This window comes from Heterocephalus glaber, unplaced genomic scaffold, assembly GCF_053883595.1.
Source record: "Heterocephalus glaber isolate CG9 unplaced genomic scaffold, H.glaber_assembly_v1.0 deba00001504, whole genome shotgun sequence".
In the NCBI taxonomy this organism is placed as follows: Eukaryota; Metazoa; Chordata; class Mammalia; order Rodentia; family Bathyergidae; genus Heterocephalus; species Heterocephalus glaber.
This window is the reverse complement of record NW_028258324.1, coordinates 10967200-10988450: the sequence shown is the minus strand read 5'-3', so window position 1 is coordinate 10988450 and position 21251 is coordinate 10967200. Positions and strand designations below refer to the sequence as shown.

The 21251-nt window shown below is 47.1% G+C and overlaps 1 protein-coding gene across 3 annotated transcripts in view; it reads right to left on the bottom strand.

The window, feature by feature from the left end:
* The window catches only part of Ephb1 (EPH receptor B1), a 442009-nt gene extending 432271 nt beyond the window's left edge, over positions 1-9738 (bottom strand). The window contains exon 1 of one of the 3 annotated variants that reach the window (XM_004834274.4): positions 9324-9738. In XM_004834274.4, coding sequence (XP_004834331.2) covers positions 9324-9381 — 58 coding nt within the window. In that variant the 5' untranslated portion in view covers positions 9382-9738. The remainder of the gene's footprint in view (positions 1-9323) is intronic. The other 2 variants (XM_013070773.3, XM_013070768.3) reach the window with 2 other exon arrangements.
* Between the last annotated feature and the right edge of the window lie 11513 nt (positions 9739-21251).

The following is a 21251-nucleotide window of genomic DNA, read 5'->3' as shown; positions in this document are numbered from 1 at the left end:
ATCCACCAGCTTAGGGGAAAGGGAAGGAGGTTTCCAGGCAGAGGTGACCACAGAGATGAATTCTGAAGAATAATGTAGAGTTATCCCAGAAAAGATCAGAGGGAAACACACACAGCATCAGCAGAACAAGTAGGTGCAGCCCAAAGCTCCAGCACAGAAGGGTCAGGGGCCTCTGTGTGGATGAAGGAAGCAAATGTCCAAGGCGTGTGCAGCTGTGTAGCCCCTGTGCCCACAGGCATGAGTGTGTACATCTGTGCCTGTGTGCAGCTGGGGAGGGCTGTGTCGCTGCATGGAAGGAGAGAAACAGGAGGAGTCAGTCAGTTCTGAAGGGATCTAACAAGGACACACACAGGTGGTGGCCAGGTAAAACCGAGTACCAAGCTGCTATGGTCTGATACCCAAAGTATGTTCTGAGCAGTGTCCTCCCAGCCCCTGGCACTCAGTGGGTGATCTGATGATGATGACACCCCATTCCTTGCCCCAAAGTGTGCAGTATGTGCCCCATCACCCAAGACCATTTACACGCATTGCCAAGGGAGCCAAGAGCACCCCTGGATCAGCTTCCTGGTCCCATGGTGATGGCCTCTGAAGCAGACAGCCCAGGAAGGGCAAGTGCAGGAGCAGGAGCTCCTATAAAACTTCTTGGACTGAGCCCTTTTTCCTCTCTTAGTGCCAATGAGAGAGACAAGGGCAAAGGTCCTATGTTGATGTGCTAGAAAAACAGCAAGAGGAAAACAACAGAACAATTAACTGTAGGGCCCAGCTGCCTCTCACAGATAAGCCATTCTCCCTGCTGCTACTGTCGATGAAGTGGCTTGCAATTATTTCTGTCTGCCTGCTCAGCCCTCTCCACAGTCAGACCCTGAGGTTGGCCACTGTCTACCGAGGCTAGGATGCTAAAGGGTTTCTCTCCTCCCACCAGCTCTCCCATGCTCAGAGCTGAGGCTCAGTTCCAGGGTCTTCCTCTGAAGTCTGCACCTGGCCAGGAGGGTGGCTGCAGCCAGCATTAAGGGAACATCAGGATCCACCACACTGAGGCAGGCAAGGTGGGTTTTCAGGGAAGAAGCTGGAGAGGCACCCAGAGGTGACCACTGTCACTGTCCTTTCCTCTGGAAGATGGGCCTGTGGAGGCAGCCCCAGGAGACATGCACAGTATCCTGATGCCCAGGCCTCCCACCACCAAGTTCCAAGCACCAGTGTCACTCTGCAAATGCAACCATGTAAGCCTCACAGCTCACCAAAGCCCAGAGACATGCTCAAAAAGAAACCATAATAACCACAGTGGGAGGTTCACAGGACAAGCAGTGTGCAAACACAAAAATACAAGTGGAGAAGAACAAAGGTTCTTCTTCAGCTTCAGAACAGGTGAGGAGGCTCTGCAGAGAAAGAAGAGGTCCCAGCCTTAGGGACCCAGGTGTGGACACCCAAGAAGTGGATTATCTGGTACCTTTGATGGCACCTGGTAGATGAGGAGCAAACAGCTCATGGTTAATAAATGCTCCCTGATCTAACTCAAAAACAAGCAACATTAAATGGGAAAGGTGCTAAACTCAGAGGACAGGCCTAGAGAATTTCACAAACTCTGGTCTGAATCTTAGCTCTGAGCTAGTTAGCCTAACCTCTGCAATCCTCAGCTGTCTCAGCTCTGAAGCGGGAGAAAGAATGCTTGGTCAGTAAGGGTGTGGGGATCAATACATGTGGCAAATGCTGGGTAAGTGGATGAGAGCACAGGCTGGTCCTGGTGCTACTGCTGCCAGACTATGGGATTCCTGGAAAGTCTCTCAGCTTCCTTAAACATAATTGTCAGAATTGCTTCCAACATGTGAACATGTTGAGACCACAGACAAGCCTGGCCCCCTGCTGGGTCACTGAAGCTTAAACGGCCCCAGAATAAGTCCTAGAGACCTTAAAAGCTAATGCCAGGGTACAGTCCCTTTCACTTGCCCTGTCCTATCCTGGCCACCTACCTCCACCCATTTCTCTGCTCATTATCACCTCCACTGGGGGATGGAGAGGCAGAGCAAGGAGGTTAAATTCAAATTGGTTATTTTATCACTTGCTGTAGGAAGCAGGAGGAGAGAGAGGAAGATATACAGGGCCTCAGGTGCAATCTGTAGGCTGAAATGAGTCCTGGTAATTCTCAGGAAATCTCCTATATGTTTCCATATTGGCCCAGTTCTGCTACAAGGAGCTCTGGAGGAACCTTCCATGAACTGCCTCCTTAAGCAGCTGCTGATGGTGTTGTCTGCAGGTGCTGGGATTTCACTTGACTTGGAGAAACATTTGTACACACAGCAGAGGGGTAAAAGGGCCTTCTCCTTCATTACCTTTAGTTCCGTTTAGCAAGTGCATCATCCTGAAACTCAAATCACCAGAAGGGTCAATGGTTATAGTGTACGTTAGGGCCCCAGATCTTCAGTTCAGGGCATCCTCCCACAGCTAACACTCCATACTTGCTAGAAAACAAATCAGCAGATGTTTGATGCTTGTCCTGCCCTTGAGCTCCATGGCATAATGAACGATCCTATTCAATAGGCTGTGGAAATGAATCCTTTTCATTCACAAAGTTAGAGGCAAGCTCAACGAGCTGCACTGAAAGTCACCTGGCAGATAATTCCACATGGTACCAGTGGGAGGTTCCTAGAGCAAGGTCTTCCTCATGGAAGCCACTAGACCAGGGCCTCAAGCTGCTGACCACACAGACCTACCCTACCTCCTCAATTCACCACAGTCACCTGCCCCAGATGGAAATTATCTACAATTGTGGATGCTGCTGCCTCTATCCTGGGTGTGTCCCCACTCTAAGCTCCTACTACTGTTTCTATACCAACTATCCCCAACCTGACTCAACAATGAAAAACAGTTGCAGAGAAAATGGGATGGGGGCTGCTAACCAGGCATCTGGCTGCTTCTTGGGTCTCAGGTCAAACAGCAAAAAAGAACTCATACCCTGCCTACCCTCCAGGCCTTCTGGAAAGTGTGTTTCCACCTTCCTAGCCCCAGAGAAATGATCAACAAAAACCAGCAAGGTGGTTCTTCAAGGCCACATGGATCCTTGATATAGCAAGTGGCCCTGAGCTAGCCACTCAGTGTCCCCCCTTTAAGCACAATCAAACACTTGGACCCAAAGGCCCTGCCTATAGCTGCAGATGAAATGAAATCTGCAGAAGGAGCTAAGGAATTTCTCATGCAAAATTTTTCTTTTAAATATGAAATCCCTCCCAAGGTATTACTTTATTATTATAGTAATTTCCTCAGAAGGGCAGACATCCAATGCTGTTTCTACATCACTTTTGGAGACATGGAAATCTAATGGAAATATTCAGGTGGCTTAAACAGCTAGTGCAGAAGAGGGAGAAATAAAAAGAGCTCTTCCAAGGAACACAGAGATCCATAATCCAGGTGTAGGGATGTACTCTAGACAGGTGGGGGCAGGTAAGGGTCCTGAGGGCCCCCCTCCACTGCCCTCAGGATGTAGAGAGTTCTCAGGCCATCTCTGGGCACTCTAATCTGCTGACTGCTTCTTTGTGAGAACTGGTCAGGGCAGGAAGAAGAGCAGAGATGCCAGTCCTTCCACTAGATTCCTTATGAAAAGCCATGGTGCGGGCCAGACCTCCAGTCTCATGTCTGTGTGTGTATAGGGTGGTAATTGGGGCGGAGGTAGGAGAAAGGGGCAAGAAGGAGTCTAAATGGAAACCACTACTTGATCTTTACATGGTGCAACATTTCACTCATCTCTTCCCCAGTGACCATGGAAACCTGAGTCCCAGCAGTCAGTGAAGTACCCCATGGCTGGTAGCTGAGTCATGCCAGAACTCTTCCTACCTGTGACCTCAGGCTAATATAAAATTACCTTCATGAAAATCCTACAAATATGGTGAAGTGTGGTGGCATGGTTAAGAACACATACTCTAGAACTTGACTGCCTGGGTTCAAATCCATGCTCAGCCACTTACTAGCCAAGTGACCTTATCAAATAACTGCTGTGTACCTCACCTTCTCACCAGAAAACAATGAGAGAGGGTCTGATAATAAGAACACCTACCTCATAGGGCTGTTGTAAGGATTAAGTATATTACTTTACATAAAACTTCCTGAAAACTATCACCAAGTTTCCAAATACACTGGTGCCAGGCTTTCTGCATCTGAATCATTAAGTTCCCTTGATAAAATGCAGATGCCTAGGCCATTCAGAGTGAGGTGAGAGCTACCAGGATTGCTGACTGAAGCCTGTCTTACACTACTCTCCTGGGCAGCATTCCCAGGAAGCACCTACAATGGGATCTCATGGGAGGCCAATTATTGAAAGTGCACATTTTCAGGGTCCATCCAGACCTGCTGCACTTTTGGGGTCAAAATCCACAAGTCTGTAACAAGCTACCTAGATGCACACAGGCTTCTTGAAGTCTGAGAACAAACCACTGCCTGTGATGTTATTCCCCTTCCAAATTTCAAAATTGCCTCTATCCCTTAGGCATGCTGGGAAAAAAAAAAAAACGCATTATGCTCCTGAATCCTGGTGCTACTAATGACTCTTAGAAGTTAACTATAAATGACTTTTAATTACATATGCATGTATCTTTAATTTTTATAGCATCTCCTTTCTTTTAACCTAGTGTGGAATATGTCCTCATAATGGACACATCTAAGGTTAGAATAGATGGACAGAGCAAGACTCTACAGCAGGGGTGATTCTCCCTGAGTGACTGAGCTGGCAGACAAGAAGCCAGATAGAGTACACTGGCTGGCTTTATGATCCTGTGGTCTGTCTCTTACCTCGTGTCAGGTACAGACCCATCCTTACAGCCAGACTCCATTCCTGACCCAGCAGCTTTTTCCATGGCCCCAAGTTCATGAACTTTATTGAAGCAACTAGAGAAGGTAGTTTCTGGTAAACAGAATGTCTCCATGCTAGATCCAGAGGAAGGGGCCATATGGTTCCTGCATTTCCCGGCACTACGCTTCTTCTTTGGTCCAATTTGTGTTATCAAAGTTACTTTCTGATGGGCAGAATTAAAGAAAGGGCCATATCATACCTCTGACTAAAGAGTTTTCCCCAAGCCACACTTGGTAACTAGGATCCACCCTTTTGGGGAGTCAAGCAGGAGCTCTCAGTTCTGGGTCTGGGTATGCACAGACTCACAAAAGGCAGGAGGGACTGGAACAGGATCCTGTGTAGCCTGGCAGCCCCTCTCCTGGCATCACTGGCTGCTGGCAGCTCTGTTCCACCAACCAGAAGGCCCAGGCTGGGGCTAGGGCTTGCTGGAGCTCTACAGCTCTACAGCTGTGTGCATTGCCAGGACTTTTTTCCTGCCTTACCAGCATCAGAGTCATGGCTTGAGGGGGCCTCTCCACAAACAATGAGTAACAGTGATCTTTCCACAAGGTACAGAAAGTAAAATCGGCTGACAGACAGAATTTTCTCAAATGTATTATTCTTTTCCAGAATTTTTTTTTCAGGGCTGAGGATTGACCCCACGAGCCTTGAGCCTTGAGTTGCACTACCATTGAGTCATACCCCAACTCCCTTTCCCAGACATTTTTTTAAATCCTCAGTACCTGCTACTGCTTATATACTTGAGCATGATTATGGACACCCAAAAACAACAAATTTTCACCAAAAATACAGAAATAACCAATCACTACCTGGCCTGGTTGCCTATTATAACACGTGGGCTTAGCTTGGGTTTTTCCACCTGCACCTGTAATGGAGACTTAATGTCCAAAATGCATACAATGCAATTGAGCTAGCATTTCAAGGTGGGGTATGCCACAAAGGGCCACCATAACTCAGTCATGTACTCCTGCATCACAATGAGAACCTGGACCAGCACCCACCACTTGTCAGGTACCAAGAAATCTACCACCCAAGCACATATGGACACCAAGTACATATGGACACATATGGCCCAGCCCAGTACTTTACTCTAGGCCACATCAGAGAGTAGGTCTCCTGGGAGTGTTCTGATCACCCAGGATCCCATAGCTAGGCTATCTGCAGGTGTGTGGTCATGCCCTGGCCACCCCTTGGCTGAAGAGGGAGGGCTGGGAGGACACCATGAGAAGTTAGCAATTGCTGCCCCACAGAGCCAACATGCCTGGTCCAGGGATGCCCCACTCTGTGGGTGGGTGTCTGCTGCAAACCCAATGTGTCCAAGCACTGTGGGAGAATCCCAGGTCTCCAGATCCTAGGGCACAAGCCAAGAGGCAGCTCAGAGAATTAAGTGCTGGTTTTTGCGCCACACACACCTACAGCCCCTTCTTGGGAAGCTCTCAGAGCTGGTGTGAAAAAAACCACTAGCTTGAAGAAGCAGTTGTTCGTCAGAAGGCAGAGGAAAGAGGCCTGGTTTGGGGTCCAGAAGGCCAGAGAATTTAAGTGTCCCTGCCTCTACAGCCTGTCTTGCCCCTCTCTGAAAGTAGACTTAAAAGCTCCCTAAAGCCTTTCTCCAGCAGGGCCATCTCTCTCCCCACAAAGCACAATAGCCAAAAATGGAGGAGGGTGGGGGGAGAAGAAGTGGGAGCTCTCTTCTCTCTTTCATCCTGGTTTATCCTTAGCCACCTGGGGCCAATCAGCTTCTAGCCCACCCGATGGCTTGCACATTAGAGCCCCTCCACCTCCACCTCTCTGGCCACCTAGCTCTCTGGCCCTCTTTCCTTCCCTAGCCTTAGGGTGTACCGAGCCCTGGACCCAGCCTTCCTCTCCTTCCCCTCTCTTCCTTCTTCATTCTCTCCCTCCTTTTCTTCCATTCACCCAGGCATAGGTCACATAAGGCCCTGTCTTCCCCTGGCCACAGCTCCCCACAAGGCCCCTGACTGCCACTGGTCCTTTGTCTCTGCTCTGGCCTGAGCTGACATCTTCTCAGTCTCAGAGCTGCTTACCCTGGGTGACAAGATCCCGCTGAAAGTTCCCCAGAAACCCCAGGGAGTTGGCTAAAATCAGGAAGGAGAGACACCCCTTGGCCACAGCAGAGTTTGGGAGGGCCCTGCTGTCTCTGCAGCCAGCTCACAGATTCACTTTTCTCATAATTATTCTTCACTCATCACAAACCAAATGACACTGGCCCCAGCCCAGCCAGGCAGGAGGGAAGGTGGCTCCGTGTGTGGAGAGTAGAAAATGAACCTGCCTGTGTTCATTCGAGGAAAGGAGGGAGTGAATGGTATGTACTATCCCTGCACACTGAGCAGGGATGGAGGGGCTGCTTTAATATTCTGCTGAATGTGGTATTTCTTTTAACCCTTGATGGAGAGATTTGCAGCTCACAGACTAAAGCTCCTTCCTGCCAAAGTTGCCCGATACACGGGGTGAAAAACCACAGCTCCAAGGTGGTCAGCACCAGCAGGCCTGGCTGGCATGGCCCTGTTTACCCTGCTGGGCACTGGCACCATGGCACCCATGAGCGGCTTCGGCCAAGCAGAAATGCTGGCTAGCTACAAAGAGGGGTTGGGGAGGAAACCGGGTCCTATGCCTGGTTTATTCCCAGCCATTCGCTCTCTAAACTATGTATTTCGATTACACGTGAGCCTGGTTTAGGCACTGAGTCCCTATGGATAATGGAGGAGGGAGCATGCATGAGTGCATCTGCTCTCCCAGACCCAGTCCCTGACCCTCTGGGCTCTCCAAGGATCAGCGGGCCCACTCAGCCTCCTTCCCGGACCTTGGCCGACGCCCCAGTGCTACAAAGTCTAGCATGCTATCATCGCGGGCTGCAAGCGTGCTCCCAAGGCTTTGTTGCCGTTGCTGGGTTGAGGGTACATAGCTCCTTGCTTTTCCTTCTATTTCAACTGCTTCCGCACGTGTTTCTCAGTAAGTCAAACCCAAGCACACCTTCGATGAGCTGTTGACCATACCCTTTGTGTCTCCAGTCCCCTGCATGTTCCAAAAAGCAGCCCCCTCCCCACAAAGACCAGCATTCTGACAGGGCCTCGGCAGGCTGGGGGCCAGACAAAAAGCCACCTTCAGAAAATCAAGTGAGAGCGCTTTCTAGGCATGGATCTCCTCATGCCCTCGCCACCAAAACGAGAGGAGTGGTGATCCCTCCCAAAGGCCAGAGCATCTTAGCCACACCTCTAGGCCCCAGTTTTGCTTTGAGAAGGGAGTGCTTTCCAGAGGGGTCGGGGCTCTGAACCATAGTATTTAGAGTTTCCACTGGGCATCGAGTCCGTTTTCTTGGGGAAGGATATCCCAGTGCAACGAGCTCCCAAATGAGAACGCAGCGCTGAGAGAGCCAGAGCTGCGACCATTTCGCGAGGGTCCCCCGCGGTGTCCGCCCGAACCAAAGGTCGAGAAGCCGGCGTTCCAGGCGGGCTGCGGCGGCGCATCAACCCCAGAGCGGCCGCCTTCCCCAAACTCAAACTCCTCTCTGCCGCGGAGCTGCGGCCACCACTCCGCCGCGGAGAACGGGGGCGGGGGAGAGGGAGGAGGCGGGGAGCCGGGCAGGGATTTCCCACAGGGATTCGCGGGCGCGGCGAGCGCCCAGGCTCCCCGGAGCGCCAGGCGGGTGTCCGCGGAGCGAGTTTTTCAGGCCACGGGCTGGAGGAAAAGCCCAGGCTGAGCTGGCAGGGACAGTGTCGCTGCCCATCGGCTCCCAGCCGCCCAGTCCTCTCTCCAGGACGGAAGGGAGACTGGCAGAGTTTAAACGGGACCAGCACTCACTCCAGTCCATCCTTGATCTAATGCGAAAAAGATGTCCACCTCGCCCCCTTTACTGACCCTGTAAAGATGCATCCCCAGAGGATGCTGGATCTCCAGACTACTCCCCCAGGGTGCAACCCATGAACTACTCGACCCCTCTGCTTCGGTGGCCACTCGCGGGGTATGCGGGCAGAGCCTCTCTGGCGCGCGGCGCTTGAGTCCAGGAGCCCTGGACAGCGAGCTGAGGAAAGGAAGGCAGCGCGCGGCCGCTCTGGAGCGCGTCGGTGCCCGGGATAGGAAAGCGGAGGAGGGGCGACCCTACTCCAAGAGCCTGCTGGCCCGAGGCGCCGCTTCTTCCCCAAAGCCCAGCTCCGCCTGGACCTACTGGGCTTGCACCGCAATGCAGCGGGACCCGCGCTCGGGGGGCCGGAGAGCGGGGCGTGCGGGCTGTCAAGGCGCGCCGAGGCGCAGAGCCCGGGGACTCCTCGAGCCAGTTGTGGGCGACGAGGGCTGGGCGGGTGCCGCCCCAGCTCCAGCTCCGCCGCGGCCAAGACTCCCAGACAGCCCTGCCCGCAGGTTCCCAGGCTACTGGCAACGCAAAGAGGAAAGAGAAGCCCCGCTAGCCGCGGAGCGCGACGGCCCTGAGGCAGCAGCCACCAACCGCCAACTTGCTCCGCGAAGGGTACATTACCTTCCATAGCGGCCACCGCGGATGCCAGGAGAAGCAGCAGCAGACAATCCAGGGCCATTGCCGGCCGGCGGCCCCCAGGCCGAGCCGGAGCCGAGGCGGCCGGGCGGGGAGGGCGCCGCGTCCCGGGGCGCCGCTGCGCTCCCACGCGGGTGGCTTCTCCGTATCCTTTCGCGCTCTCGCCGGGACCGGACTTCCCAGAGCGCGGCGTGGGCGTGGGCGGGAGTGTGCGCGCGTGGGGCGGTGAGGGCGCGCGTGGGTGTGGGTGTGCATGTGTGTGTGTGTGTTTATGGGAGAGGTGGGTGTGTGCGTGCGTGTGTGAGAGAGAGGACGAGGGAGAGCGAGCCTGGGAGAGCGCGCGAGAGCGTGTGCGTCCTGGTGTCACATTGCGAGCTACAGCGGAGCCTACGAGAGGATGGAGCCCGCCAGACTGATGGGGGAGGGAGCGAGATCCCCCACCATCAGCTCTCTCCCCACCCCTAACACCTCCTGTCCAATCAAGGAATCAAACCTGCAAAATTCTCCCGTCCAATCAGGTGCGAGCACCTCCTTACCCTGGCATTGTTAGTTTAAGAAAAACTTTTGCTTGCTAGGCTGTGCAGGAGAGCTCCAAAGGCGCTAGGAGGGGTCCGGGCTCCCCCTCGTGGTGCGCTCGGAGAACCGCACCGGCTGCCCTAGCTCCCCGGGCTGTGGTCTAGAGAGCCCAGCCAAGGAGTCATATCTGCTTTCTTTTGTCTTCTCAGCGAGTAGGGTGTCCTGAATCCCCTACGTAGTGTAGCTCCTCTCCATAGCACTTCACCTTATAGTTGGGATGATACTAATCAATTTTATTTGTCGTGGTCTCCCCTTCTTAAAACAGGGTCTCTGCTCTTGTCTGTTTTGTTCGCTCCAGAATGCCCCCTGTCCTGCACGGTTCCTGGCACGTGAAAGGGGATAGTGTTTGCTGAATGAAGAATGCACTTTGTAGAATGTGTTGGCCACTGCTCCAGCGTCCAGAGGGGCCTGACATGCTTCCTATCCAGCTCCGTGCTCTTCTACTCTTCTTCCAGAAGCCTCCACCTGCCTTAAATGCTCATTTCCCAGTGCATTCTGTGAGCATCTTCACAGGGCTCTACCCCTTGAGGACGTCCTCTTCTGGGAAAACAGGAGTCACACAGCTGGATATTGAAAAGAGCAGAGGCAGCCCAGGGCGATGCAAGGAGAGGCACACAGCAGGTGGGCCAGGCCTGAAGGTGGATGGGAAAGGCTTGTTTAGGCAGCACAAGGGATGCAGGGTGTCAGAAGTAGAAGCAATTCTCCAGGACTCAGCTGTGTCAGCTTTGCTTTCTTTTGCTCTCTCTGGAGCTTATGAGTGTTCTAGATCAGGTTCCCAGCTTGAGACTTGTTATATGCTGTGCTAGAGTAGTGTCCTTTCCTCCTCCCCCAAACTCCAGACAGCCCTTTCCCAGAGCTGCTGATGGGTTAACAGTGGCTAGACAAAATGGCTGTCTTTTTGATGATCCACCTTTCTGGACTTTGTCAAATCAGCCACCTTTTCCAAGGGCTTAGTTTCTACTTTACTGGAACTACTTGCTGCCACGGCCAGACTCATCCCCAGGTTCTGACAATTCTTTGTTTCCCAGACTCTGACTCAGGCTGCCTCCCCTCTTTCTCTTTCCCTACCTTCCCACCCACTGAGCTGGAGAAAAGATGCCACTGACCTCCATTTCCTTATCATCTTCACAAAGCCATGCCAACTGCCCTCTGCCCCTACACAACACCAGCTGTGTCCTGATGTTTCTGGAGCAAGCTGGTGTCACACTGGGCAACAGCCTTTGTCCTCCTGGACCCTTAACATCCTCTGACATTGGTGACCAGTAGCTTTTTTGGGGCTCTGGCCCCATTTTCCACAGTCCATTCTCCTTCCTGTTCTCTTGCTCCTTATTGTTCCTTCTGTTGTCTCATCAGCTCTCAAAAGACATGTCCCCCCAAGCTCTGTCCTTGAAGTCTCTCTTCCTTGGGTCCAGGGTCAACATACTGACAGCTCTTCCACCTGCTGTTCCACCTTCAGCCATCTCTTGGCTGACTGGAAAGATGGGTGGGTGAATAGATGGATGAATTAATGAGCTTCAGAATTTTTCCTCCCTTTCATCACACCAGAGTCTCTTGGGAGCCTTACCCAGCAAAGTGCCCAAAAGTGCCCTCTGCCACATCTTCCTCCTGATGTCTATGTTCCAAACCCACAAGTCTGTTCCATTTCTAGCCCTGGAAAACTGGAGAGTCCCTGAATGGCCACTTAGCTTCTATCCCTTCTTATTCCCTCCAAACTCTATTGCCAATTTAATCTTTTTCAAGCCAAACTCAATCTTATCTGTTCCCAGCACAGAAATTTACTGGCTTCTCACTGTCTACTGAGAAAAACCAGCCACTCTAGCATGGTGTTCAAACTTATTTGCAAGATCTCTGGAATCTGCCTTCTTCAGCCCAGTCTCTGCCAGTCTCCCTCAGGCCCCGAGGTGTTCAGCTAGCTGGTCCCCCTTGCAGTCCCCACACCCACGCTCAGGCTGATCAGGCACTCACCCACTTATTCAGCAAATATTTACTAAGTGTCTACTATACATAAGACAGGCTTAGTGTAGGTGATGGGGACATGATAAACACAGGAAGTTTACCATATGGTGAATGACAATAAACAACTAGGCCATGGCACATCCAGTGGTGAGCAGGACTGAAGAATAATGGAGCAGGGGAACAGCAAAGGGTAATAAAGGATAGACATGATGGAAATAACTTCGATTAAATGAGCACCTTCTGCATGGAAACATTGGATTGAATATTACTGACAAAACCAAAATGAATTGAATTATGCTTCCTGTCCTTTGTTTCCACCTAAATCCCAGCTCTCCGAAAAAACCTTCTCTGCTGTATCTCTGCTAGTCTCTCTCATTAGCATCCTTATATTACATCTCTATGTGGTTACTGAGAGGCTTTTCCAGATCTGGCTGAAGATAGAACTGGAGCCCACCAAGTGGAGGGATGCAAGGAAAACTTTACCTGAGTCTTTCCCTCTGTACCAGGATAGATACAGAAAACTTGCCAACTGAGGTCTCTGAAAACACCAATCCCTACACCTTTCCCTAAAGATTTTAAATCAGTGGGGATTGAGGAAGGCCCTCAAATGTGATCCTATGGCCTCTTCTTCCCAATTGATTCTGCTGCACAGTGAGACTCGGAATCCACTCTTCTTGGTCCAAGAGTTCAAAACTGCTCTGAGGCCTCTTTGGAGAATACCCAGGAAGAGAAGCACCAGACAGGCCAAGTGGCTTCAGACCTCACCTCTGTTCCAGCAACTAACTTTCTCTGTGTGTGTGTGTGTGTGTGTGTGTGTGTGTGTGTTTACTGAGCATCTACATCAAGTCTGAATGAAGTGTTCTGCAGCAGGAAGGGAAGGAGAGAGGGGCTAGGTAAGAGAATTAGAGGAAAACAGAGATTCACTGAATTCAAGTGAGAGAAGGGAGTATGAACTGGGAAGGATGTGAGGAAAACAGCATTGATGATGTCTGAAACATGCTGATGGCTCTGGTAAGAAGAGAGTGGGTTTAGGATTATTTGTTAATTCCCCTAATTATTTAAGAGATTGACTTTTCCTGAGCATGTTAAATAGTAATTTTGCTGGGGAACAGATTGAATTTTTTCTTGCAATGGGTTGTGATAAATATCCCTAGAAGCACTTGGTGCTGATTTTGCCCCCACAGCATCTCCTTGGTTATTTTTTCCCTCTCTGATGTCAACTGCTCACTTGTTTTCTTGATTAATCACTGGGCTATTTGATATCCCTAAATCACTCCTTCAAGTGACAGAAACTTGCTACCAAGGGCAGCAGCTGAGGGCTTTCAGGCACCCAAGGGTGACTGAACTCTTTGCTAAGACTCAGAGGTCCTTCTGACTAGAAAGTTTGAGGGCAGCCAACCGGTTTACTCCCTACTGTTAAACAGTTTTGTGTCTAAATGGTTGAAAAGCATTTCTAGTGAAAGCAATTGCATAGCTTCCCTTTGTAATTCTACTCCTTATAAAGCTACCCTATTGGAGAGTTTAGAAAGTCCATATGTCCCTCTAATCTACCTCCATCTTGTTATATTTAAAATTATTTTTTCATTCTACTTATTAGTAGAGAGAAGGGGCATATAGTAACCTTCCTGAGGATGATCACCTCTGTGTCTTGTACATGAGAATATATTGTCTCCACATCTTTTCCTTTTTAAATATTACCATACTGCATAAATGAAAGGTTTAGTTACACACTCCATGACCCAGACTACTTTAAATAAGATTCTTAAATTGCAAGACATATTTTCATCAATTATTTTAGAGATTCCGGTGAACCTTTTAAGATTCCTTTTAAACACTTTAAAGTGGATAATAGGCAAATAACAAAAAGCTTCCTCTTTCTCCTTTGTTATTTATTTCAACAGCAATTCTTTGTTCAACAGCAATTCTATGCCAGTTGCTTGCAAACTTGTGGGGACCCAGTGAGGCCTAGAATCCAAATCCTCCCTTTAGGACCTCATGGTCTCCCAAGGAAGACGGGCAAAGAACTGACGTGCATTGTGGGACTTTCTGTCCAAAATTGCCTCTGGCTCTAGGCTTCCAACAAGCCTTTCCTTATTTCTCAGGAAAATATCTCGGCAAATATAGATAAATATGAAGGCTTGCATAACAAGGTGAACAAACACAGACAAATAACCTAATTGTCAGAATGTGGAAGAAAGTGACAAGATTTATAAGGCAGATGAAGTTGGATAGAGAAAATCCTATCAAGTACATGTATGACATATGCCAAGCTCTTTACAGAGAAACTGCTTTAAATAAATAGCTAGGAGGGAGCCTGCTGCAGACAGGCAGGTCTGCGCACGCCCAACTGAGGTCCCCAGATGCACGGAAGATACAGAATCAGCCCGCACCTGGCAACAATACACTGGACTTCCAGCCCCGCTCCTCTGTATAGCCACTTGGTTCCACACTACAAAGACACAGAGGACAGAGGACCACCAGACCATGGTACTGATTCGTGCTGCTCCCGGCCCAGAGGTAGGGTCTTCTGAGCCACCATCCCACTGCTCCTGGTCCAGAGGAAGGGGCTTCCCGGCCACCATCCCTCCCACTGCTCCCAGCCCAGAAGATAGGCCTTTTGGGCCACCTTCTGTCCCGCCACTCCTGGCTCAGAGGAAGGGGCTTCCGGGGCACCATCCCTCCCACCACTCCCGGCCCAGAGGTAGGGGCTGCTGAGCCACCATCCCACTGCTCCTGTACCAGAGGAAGGGGCTTCCCGGCCACCATCCCTCCTGCTGCTCCCAGCCCACAGAAAAGGGCTTTTGGGCCACCATCCCTACCGCTGCTCCTGGCCCCTGTCCCACCTATCCCAGCTCAGAGGAGGTAATCCGTGCAGGCACCAACAGGCCCCACTCCAGTCGAAATGAGAAAACACGTAAATAAGTCTCAAAACCAGACCTCCAGATCACCTACAGCAACCCCTAAGGGAAATGAGATAGAACATTCTGATACTCAAACACCTGTACCCACTGAACTGGCAACAAAAGGGGATCTGGAAAAAAGGAAATCAGAAATAATTTCTCAGATAACAGGAGAAATTGTGCCCCTAGTGCAAGACATGATTAATGAATCTAGAGAGGAGCTCAGGAACATGATGGAATCCCAACATAAGAAACAAATGGAATCCATAAAACGGATGCAAATAGATTTCCAGGACATGAAAAACTCCATTGAAAGTCTACACAGCAGAATGAGCCAATGTGAGAACAGAATTTCAGATATAGAAGATAAGATTGGAATTAGTGACCAGGAAAAGAAAAATTGCTTCAAAGTTATAAGGGAACAGGAGAAATCAATCCAGCAGCTGCTAGATGATGCAAAGGAGAATAACATAAGACTGATTGGAGTCAATGAAGAAACAGGAGAGAGTGCAGATGACATAAAAAAATCTCTTCACAGAAATAATGGCAGAAAACTTCCCAAGCAGGGGAAAAGAGCTTGACATACAGATAAATGAGGCATATAGGACTCCAAATAGCCTTGATCAAAAAAAATCTACACATAGGCATATAATTGTTAAGATTCCAGAAACACAACAGAAGAACAAAGTTCTCCAAGCAATCAGAGAAAAGAAACAAATCACATACAAAAGAAAGCCCATCGGAATCACAGCAGACTTCTCAACACAAACCATCAAGGCAAGAAGAGCTTGGAGTGACATATTCTAAGCCCTAAAAGAAAACAGCCTCCAACCCAGACTGATGTAGCCTGCAAAACTATCTTTCAAAATGGATGGAGAAATAAGATACTTTCATGACAAAGAGCACCTTAGGAACTTTGTGAATACCAAACCAGCACTCCAAAGAATTTTACACAATATCCTAGGAACAGACATTGAGAATCACAACCCCAGGAAGCAAAGCAGAATGAACCCATCTGGCATGACAAGAAATTAAATGGAAAGGGGGAAAACCCAACAAGAAGAAAAAGTCATGGCAATGACAAGTCAATACGTTTCAGTTATAACCATCAGTGTTAATGGTCTCAATTCACCAATCAAAAGAAATAGACTGTCAGAATGGGTCAAGAAGCAAAATCCAACAATATGCTGCATACAAGAAACACACTTAATTCAAAAGAAAACTCATAGACTGAAAGTTAAAGGGTGGAAAACAATACTCCATGCAACAGGAACCCGAAAAAAAGCAGGAGTAGCTATCCTCTTTGCAGATCAAGTAGATTTCAAACCAACACTGATTAAGAGAGATGAAGAAGGACACTACATCCTTGTAAAGGGAAGAATCCAAGAGGAAGAGATGACAATCATAAATATCTATGCACCAAACACTAGTGCACCCAACTGTATAAAACAAATACTAATGGACATGAAAAGTCATATATGCACTAATACAATTGTAGTGGGGGACCTCCACACCCCACTGTCACAAATAGATAGATCAACTGGACAAAAAATAAGTAATGAACTACTAGAACTCAATCGAACTCTTGAACAAATGAACTTAACAGATGTTTACAGAGTCTTCCACCCCACAAAATCAGAATACACGTTCTTCTCAGCTGCACATGGGTCATTCACAAAATAGACCACATACTCACACATAGAACATGTTTAAGTAAGTGCAAAGGAATTGAAGTTATCCCCTGTATAGTATCAGACCATAGTGCGATGAAATTCGAGATCCATAGCAAAACAAACTCAAACAATTTCATAAACATGTGGAAATTGAACAACACACTTCTGAATAACCAATGGATCACAGAGGAAATTAAAGAAGAAATCAGACATTTCCTTCAATTAAATGACAATGACAATACAACATATCAGACTCTATGGGACACAATGAAAGCAGTCTTATGAGGGAAATTCATAGCAGTGAATACACATATTAGGAAAACAGACTGAGCCCAATTAAACAACCTGATGCTGAACCTCAAGCTTCTAGAAAAAGAAGAACAGGACAACCCCAGAGCTCATACAAGGGAGGAAATTATAAAGATCAGAGGAGAAATCAATGCAATGGAGACTAAGAGAACAATACAAAAAATCAATGAAGCCAAGAGTTGGTTCTTCAAAAGAATCAACAAAATTGATAAACCCTTAGCCAACCTTCTCAGAAAAAGGAAAGAAAAGGCCCAAATCCATGCAATTAGGAATGAAAAGGGTGAAACTACAACAGACCCAGCAGAAATCCAGAGGATCATCAATACCTACTTCCAGAAGCTATATGCCAATAAGATGGAAAACACAGAAGAAATGGACAGATTCCTAGATACTTATGAATTACCAAAGTTGAACAAAGAAGACCTAAAAATTCTGAACAGCCCAATATCAACCAATGAAATTGAAAATGTCATTAAAAACTTATCAACTAAGAAAAGCCTGGGCCCTGATGGCTTCACTGCTGAATTCTATAAGACATTTAGAGAGGAACTACTGCCACTACTGTTTAAACTCTTCAATGAAATTGAAAGGGAAGCAATACTCCCAAATTCATTCCTGGAAGCAAGCATCACCTTGATCCCCAAAGCAGAGAAAGACCCAACCAAAAAGGAGAACTATAGGCCAATCTCATTAATGAACATAGATGCAAAAATCCTTAATAAGATAATGCCAAACTGAATGCAGAAGATCATCAAGAAGATCATACACCCTAATCAAGTGGGATTCATCCCAGGGATGCAGGGATGGTTCCATATATGCAAATCAATCAATGTAATACACTATATCAATAGAGCCAAGGACAAAAACCATATGATTATTTCCATAGATGCAGAAAAAGCATTTGACAAAATCCAACATGCATTTATGATAAAAACCCTACAAAAAATTGGCATAGGTGTTCTCTACCTCAAACTGATGGCATCCATCTATGAAAAACCAACAGCCAATATCATACTAAATGGTCAAAAAACTGAAATCCTTCACATTAAAATCAGGAACAAGACAAAGATGTCCACTATCACCACTCTTGTTCAGTATAGTTCTGAAACAGTAGCCACAGCAATTAGACAAGAGAAAGAAATAAAAGGAATAAAGATAGGAAATGAAGAAGTGAAATTGTCATTATTTGCAGATGCCATGATACTCTATATAGAAGACCCCAAGAACTCCACCAAAAGTCTTCTAGACTTAATAACCAAATTCAGTCAAGTAGCTGGATACAAGGTCAGCACACAAAAATCAATAGTTTTCCTCTACACAAATGACAGACTCACTGAGAGAGAACTAGGGCAAATAATTCCTTTCACAATAGCATCCAAAAAACTGAACTACCTAGGAATCATCCTAATGAAAGAAATCAAAGACCTCTTCTCTGAAAACTATGGCACTCTGAAAAGAGAGATTGAAGATGATATCAGAAAATGGACAGACATCCTCTTCTCCTGGGTAGGAAGGATTAATATAGTGAAAGTATATTAATATACTTCCCAAACTGCTATATAGATTTAATGCAATTCCAATTGAGATCCCAGCAGCATACTTCATAGATCTCAAGAAAACAATCCAAAAATTCATTTGGAACAAGAAGAGACCCAGAATAGCAAAAGCAGTTCTAGGTAACAGAGACCTGGCAGGGGGTATCACAATCCCCAACCTGCAACTCTACTACAAAGCTACTGTGATAAAAACAGCATGGGACTGGCAAAGAAACAGACTTGAGGACCAGTGGAACAGATTAGAAGATGCATAAACCAGGCCAGACACACTCGGCCATCTCATCTTCGATAAAGGAGCCAAACACCCTCACTGGAGGAAAGATAGGCTCTTTAATAAATGATGCTGGAAAAATTGAGTTTCAACTTGCCAAAGATTAAAACTAGATCTATATCTCTCACCATGCACTAAACTAAAATCAAAATGGATTAAAGATCTAAACATTAAAAATAGAAACTCTGAACCAGTTGGAATAGAGGTTGGGTACAACTCTTAAAGACATCGGTGTAGGAAAAGATTTTATGAACAAAACCTCAGTTGCCCATGAACTAGCACAAACAATCAACAAGTGGGTCTCTTCCTATTAAAAAGCTTCTGCATACCAAGAGAAACCACCAGCAGTGTGAAGAGAAAACCCACAATGTGGGAAAAAATCTTCACCTGCTCTTCCTCAGACAAAGGTCTACTATCTGGAATCTATAAAGAACTTAAAAAGATCAGACCTCCCAAATTTAAAGACCCAATCCAAAAATGGGCATCTGAAATGAACAGACACTTCTCAGACAAAGAAGTAGAAATAGCAAATAAATACATGAAAAAATGTTCAACATTACTGGTCATTCAAGAGATGCAAATGAAAACAATGCTGAGATTCCATTTCACTCCAGAAAGAATGGCTGCTATCATGAAATCCACCAATAACAAATGCTGGCAGGGCTGTGGGGAAAGAGGAACCCTGCTCCACTGCTGGTGGGAGTGTAGACTGATGCAACCACTGTGGAAATCAGTATGGAGATACCTCAAAGAACTAGGACTGGAAGTCCCATTTGACCCCACTATTCCACTGCTGGGGATCTTCCCCAAAGAATTAAAAGAATCATACCACAGTGATATATGTGCGCCCATGTTCACAGCAGCACAGTTTGCAATAGCTAAAACTTGGAAACAGACCAAATGCCCATCAACTGGAGACTGGATAAAGAAAATGTGGTTTTTTTATCAAATGGAGTACTACTCAGCCATAAAAAATGAGAAATTAGAGACATTTATAGCTAAGTGGATGCACATTGAGGCAATACTCTTAAATGAAATAAATAAGACACACATGAGTAAATACCAAATAGTTTCTCTGGTGTGAGAAACTGAAAGTGTAAATAAGGACTAAATGTATAATAGGTAATGTGAAATAGGAAGAAAAGGGGCAAAGGGGAAGGAAGTGGGAGGGTTAGGGGAAAGGATAGAAGGGAATGGGATTAATATGAGAAAATGGAAAAATAGGAACAAAATCTTTGTAAATAAGGAAGAATGGAGGGGTTGAAGGGAGGGCTGGGCAAGAGTGAAAAATAAGAACCCAGAGAGACTCTGTAAAGGTGCAAATTTCCAATGATGAATGTCATTATATTGTATACCTAAAATGTACCAAAGATTAGAATGAATAATTGATAATGTAAAATAGGAAGAAAAGGCCCAAAGGGGAGGGGTAATGGGAGGGGCAGGGGAAAGGAAAGAAGGAAAAGGAAAAATGATGAGAAATGGAAATAAAGTCTTTGTAAATAGGGAAGGGTGGAGGGGGTGAAGGGAGGTCTAGGAATGGGGAAAAAATAAGAACCAAGATGCATCATGTAAAGGTACAATTCCCAAGGAGAAATGTAATTGTGTTGTATACCTACAATGTACCAATAGAAGAATTTAATAAAAAAAAAAAAAGAAAGAAATAGCTAGGAGGGCATATAATTCTTTTTCTGTCTGTGACAGTGAGCTTTTTATCACCGTGACCAAGTTCCTGAGAAAACCAATTGAAAAGTGTAAAGATTTATTTTGGCTCATGGTTTCAAAAGGTTCCATCCAGGGTGACTGGCATCCTTGCTTTGAGGCTTGCAGTTAATAAATAACATGCCAGAATGGCATGGTAAAGAAAATCTTCTTACCTCATGGCCATCAGGAAGCAGAGAGAGAGAACCAAAGAAGAAGGGGCTGGGGACCAGATATAGTCTCAGAAGTCACTACACCATGATCCACTCCTTTTCTACTAGGCCCCACCTCCTTTTCCCTATTGCCCCAATAATGCCAGAAAATTATGATCTCATCAGTGGACTAACTCACTGATGAAGTTAGACCTCTCCTGATCCAATCACTTTCCAAAGCCCATCATCAACCAAGCCTTCAACTCAATGAGTCTTTGTGAGGACATTGTGGATCCCAACCATAAGAATGTCAATACCTGACTCAAACATTCAGGACATTTACTAACCAGAAAATGAAGTAAATATTCATCACCACCATTGTTGGCTCAGCTTCAAACCAAACAAAGAACAGTTTTTTCTCCTTCTTTTGCTAGTGTCTTCTTATATCCAGTGTTTTGGTTACTTTCTCATTGCTAGAACAAAATACCTGACAACCACAAGTTAAAGGAGGAAAGGTTTATTTTGGCTCACAATTTGTAAAGGTTTCAGTCCATAGTCAGCTGGCCCCAAGGCAAGGCAGCATGGCAGAGGGGCATGGCAGATGAAAAACAGTCCATGGCAGGGCAGCCAGGAACCAGCCAGCAGCAGCAACAAAGCTTCCTTTCTCTTTTATCCCATCCAGGCTACAAGCTGATTGGAAGGTGCCACCCACTCCCAAGGTGGGCGTTCCCATCATCCACAACCTGACTATGCTAAACCAATCAGTGGACTAATATAGTTATCATACCTTTAATCCATATTCACACATTCTAAATCCTATAT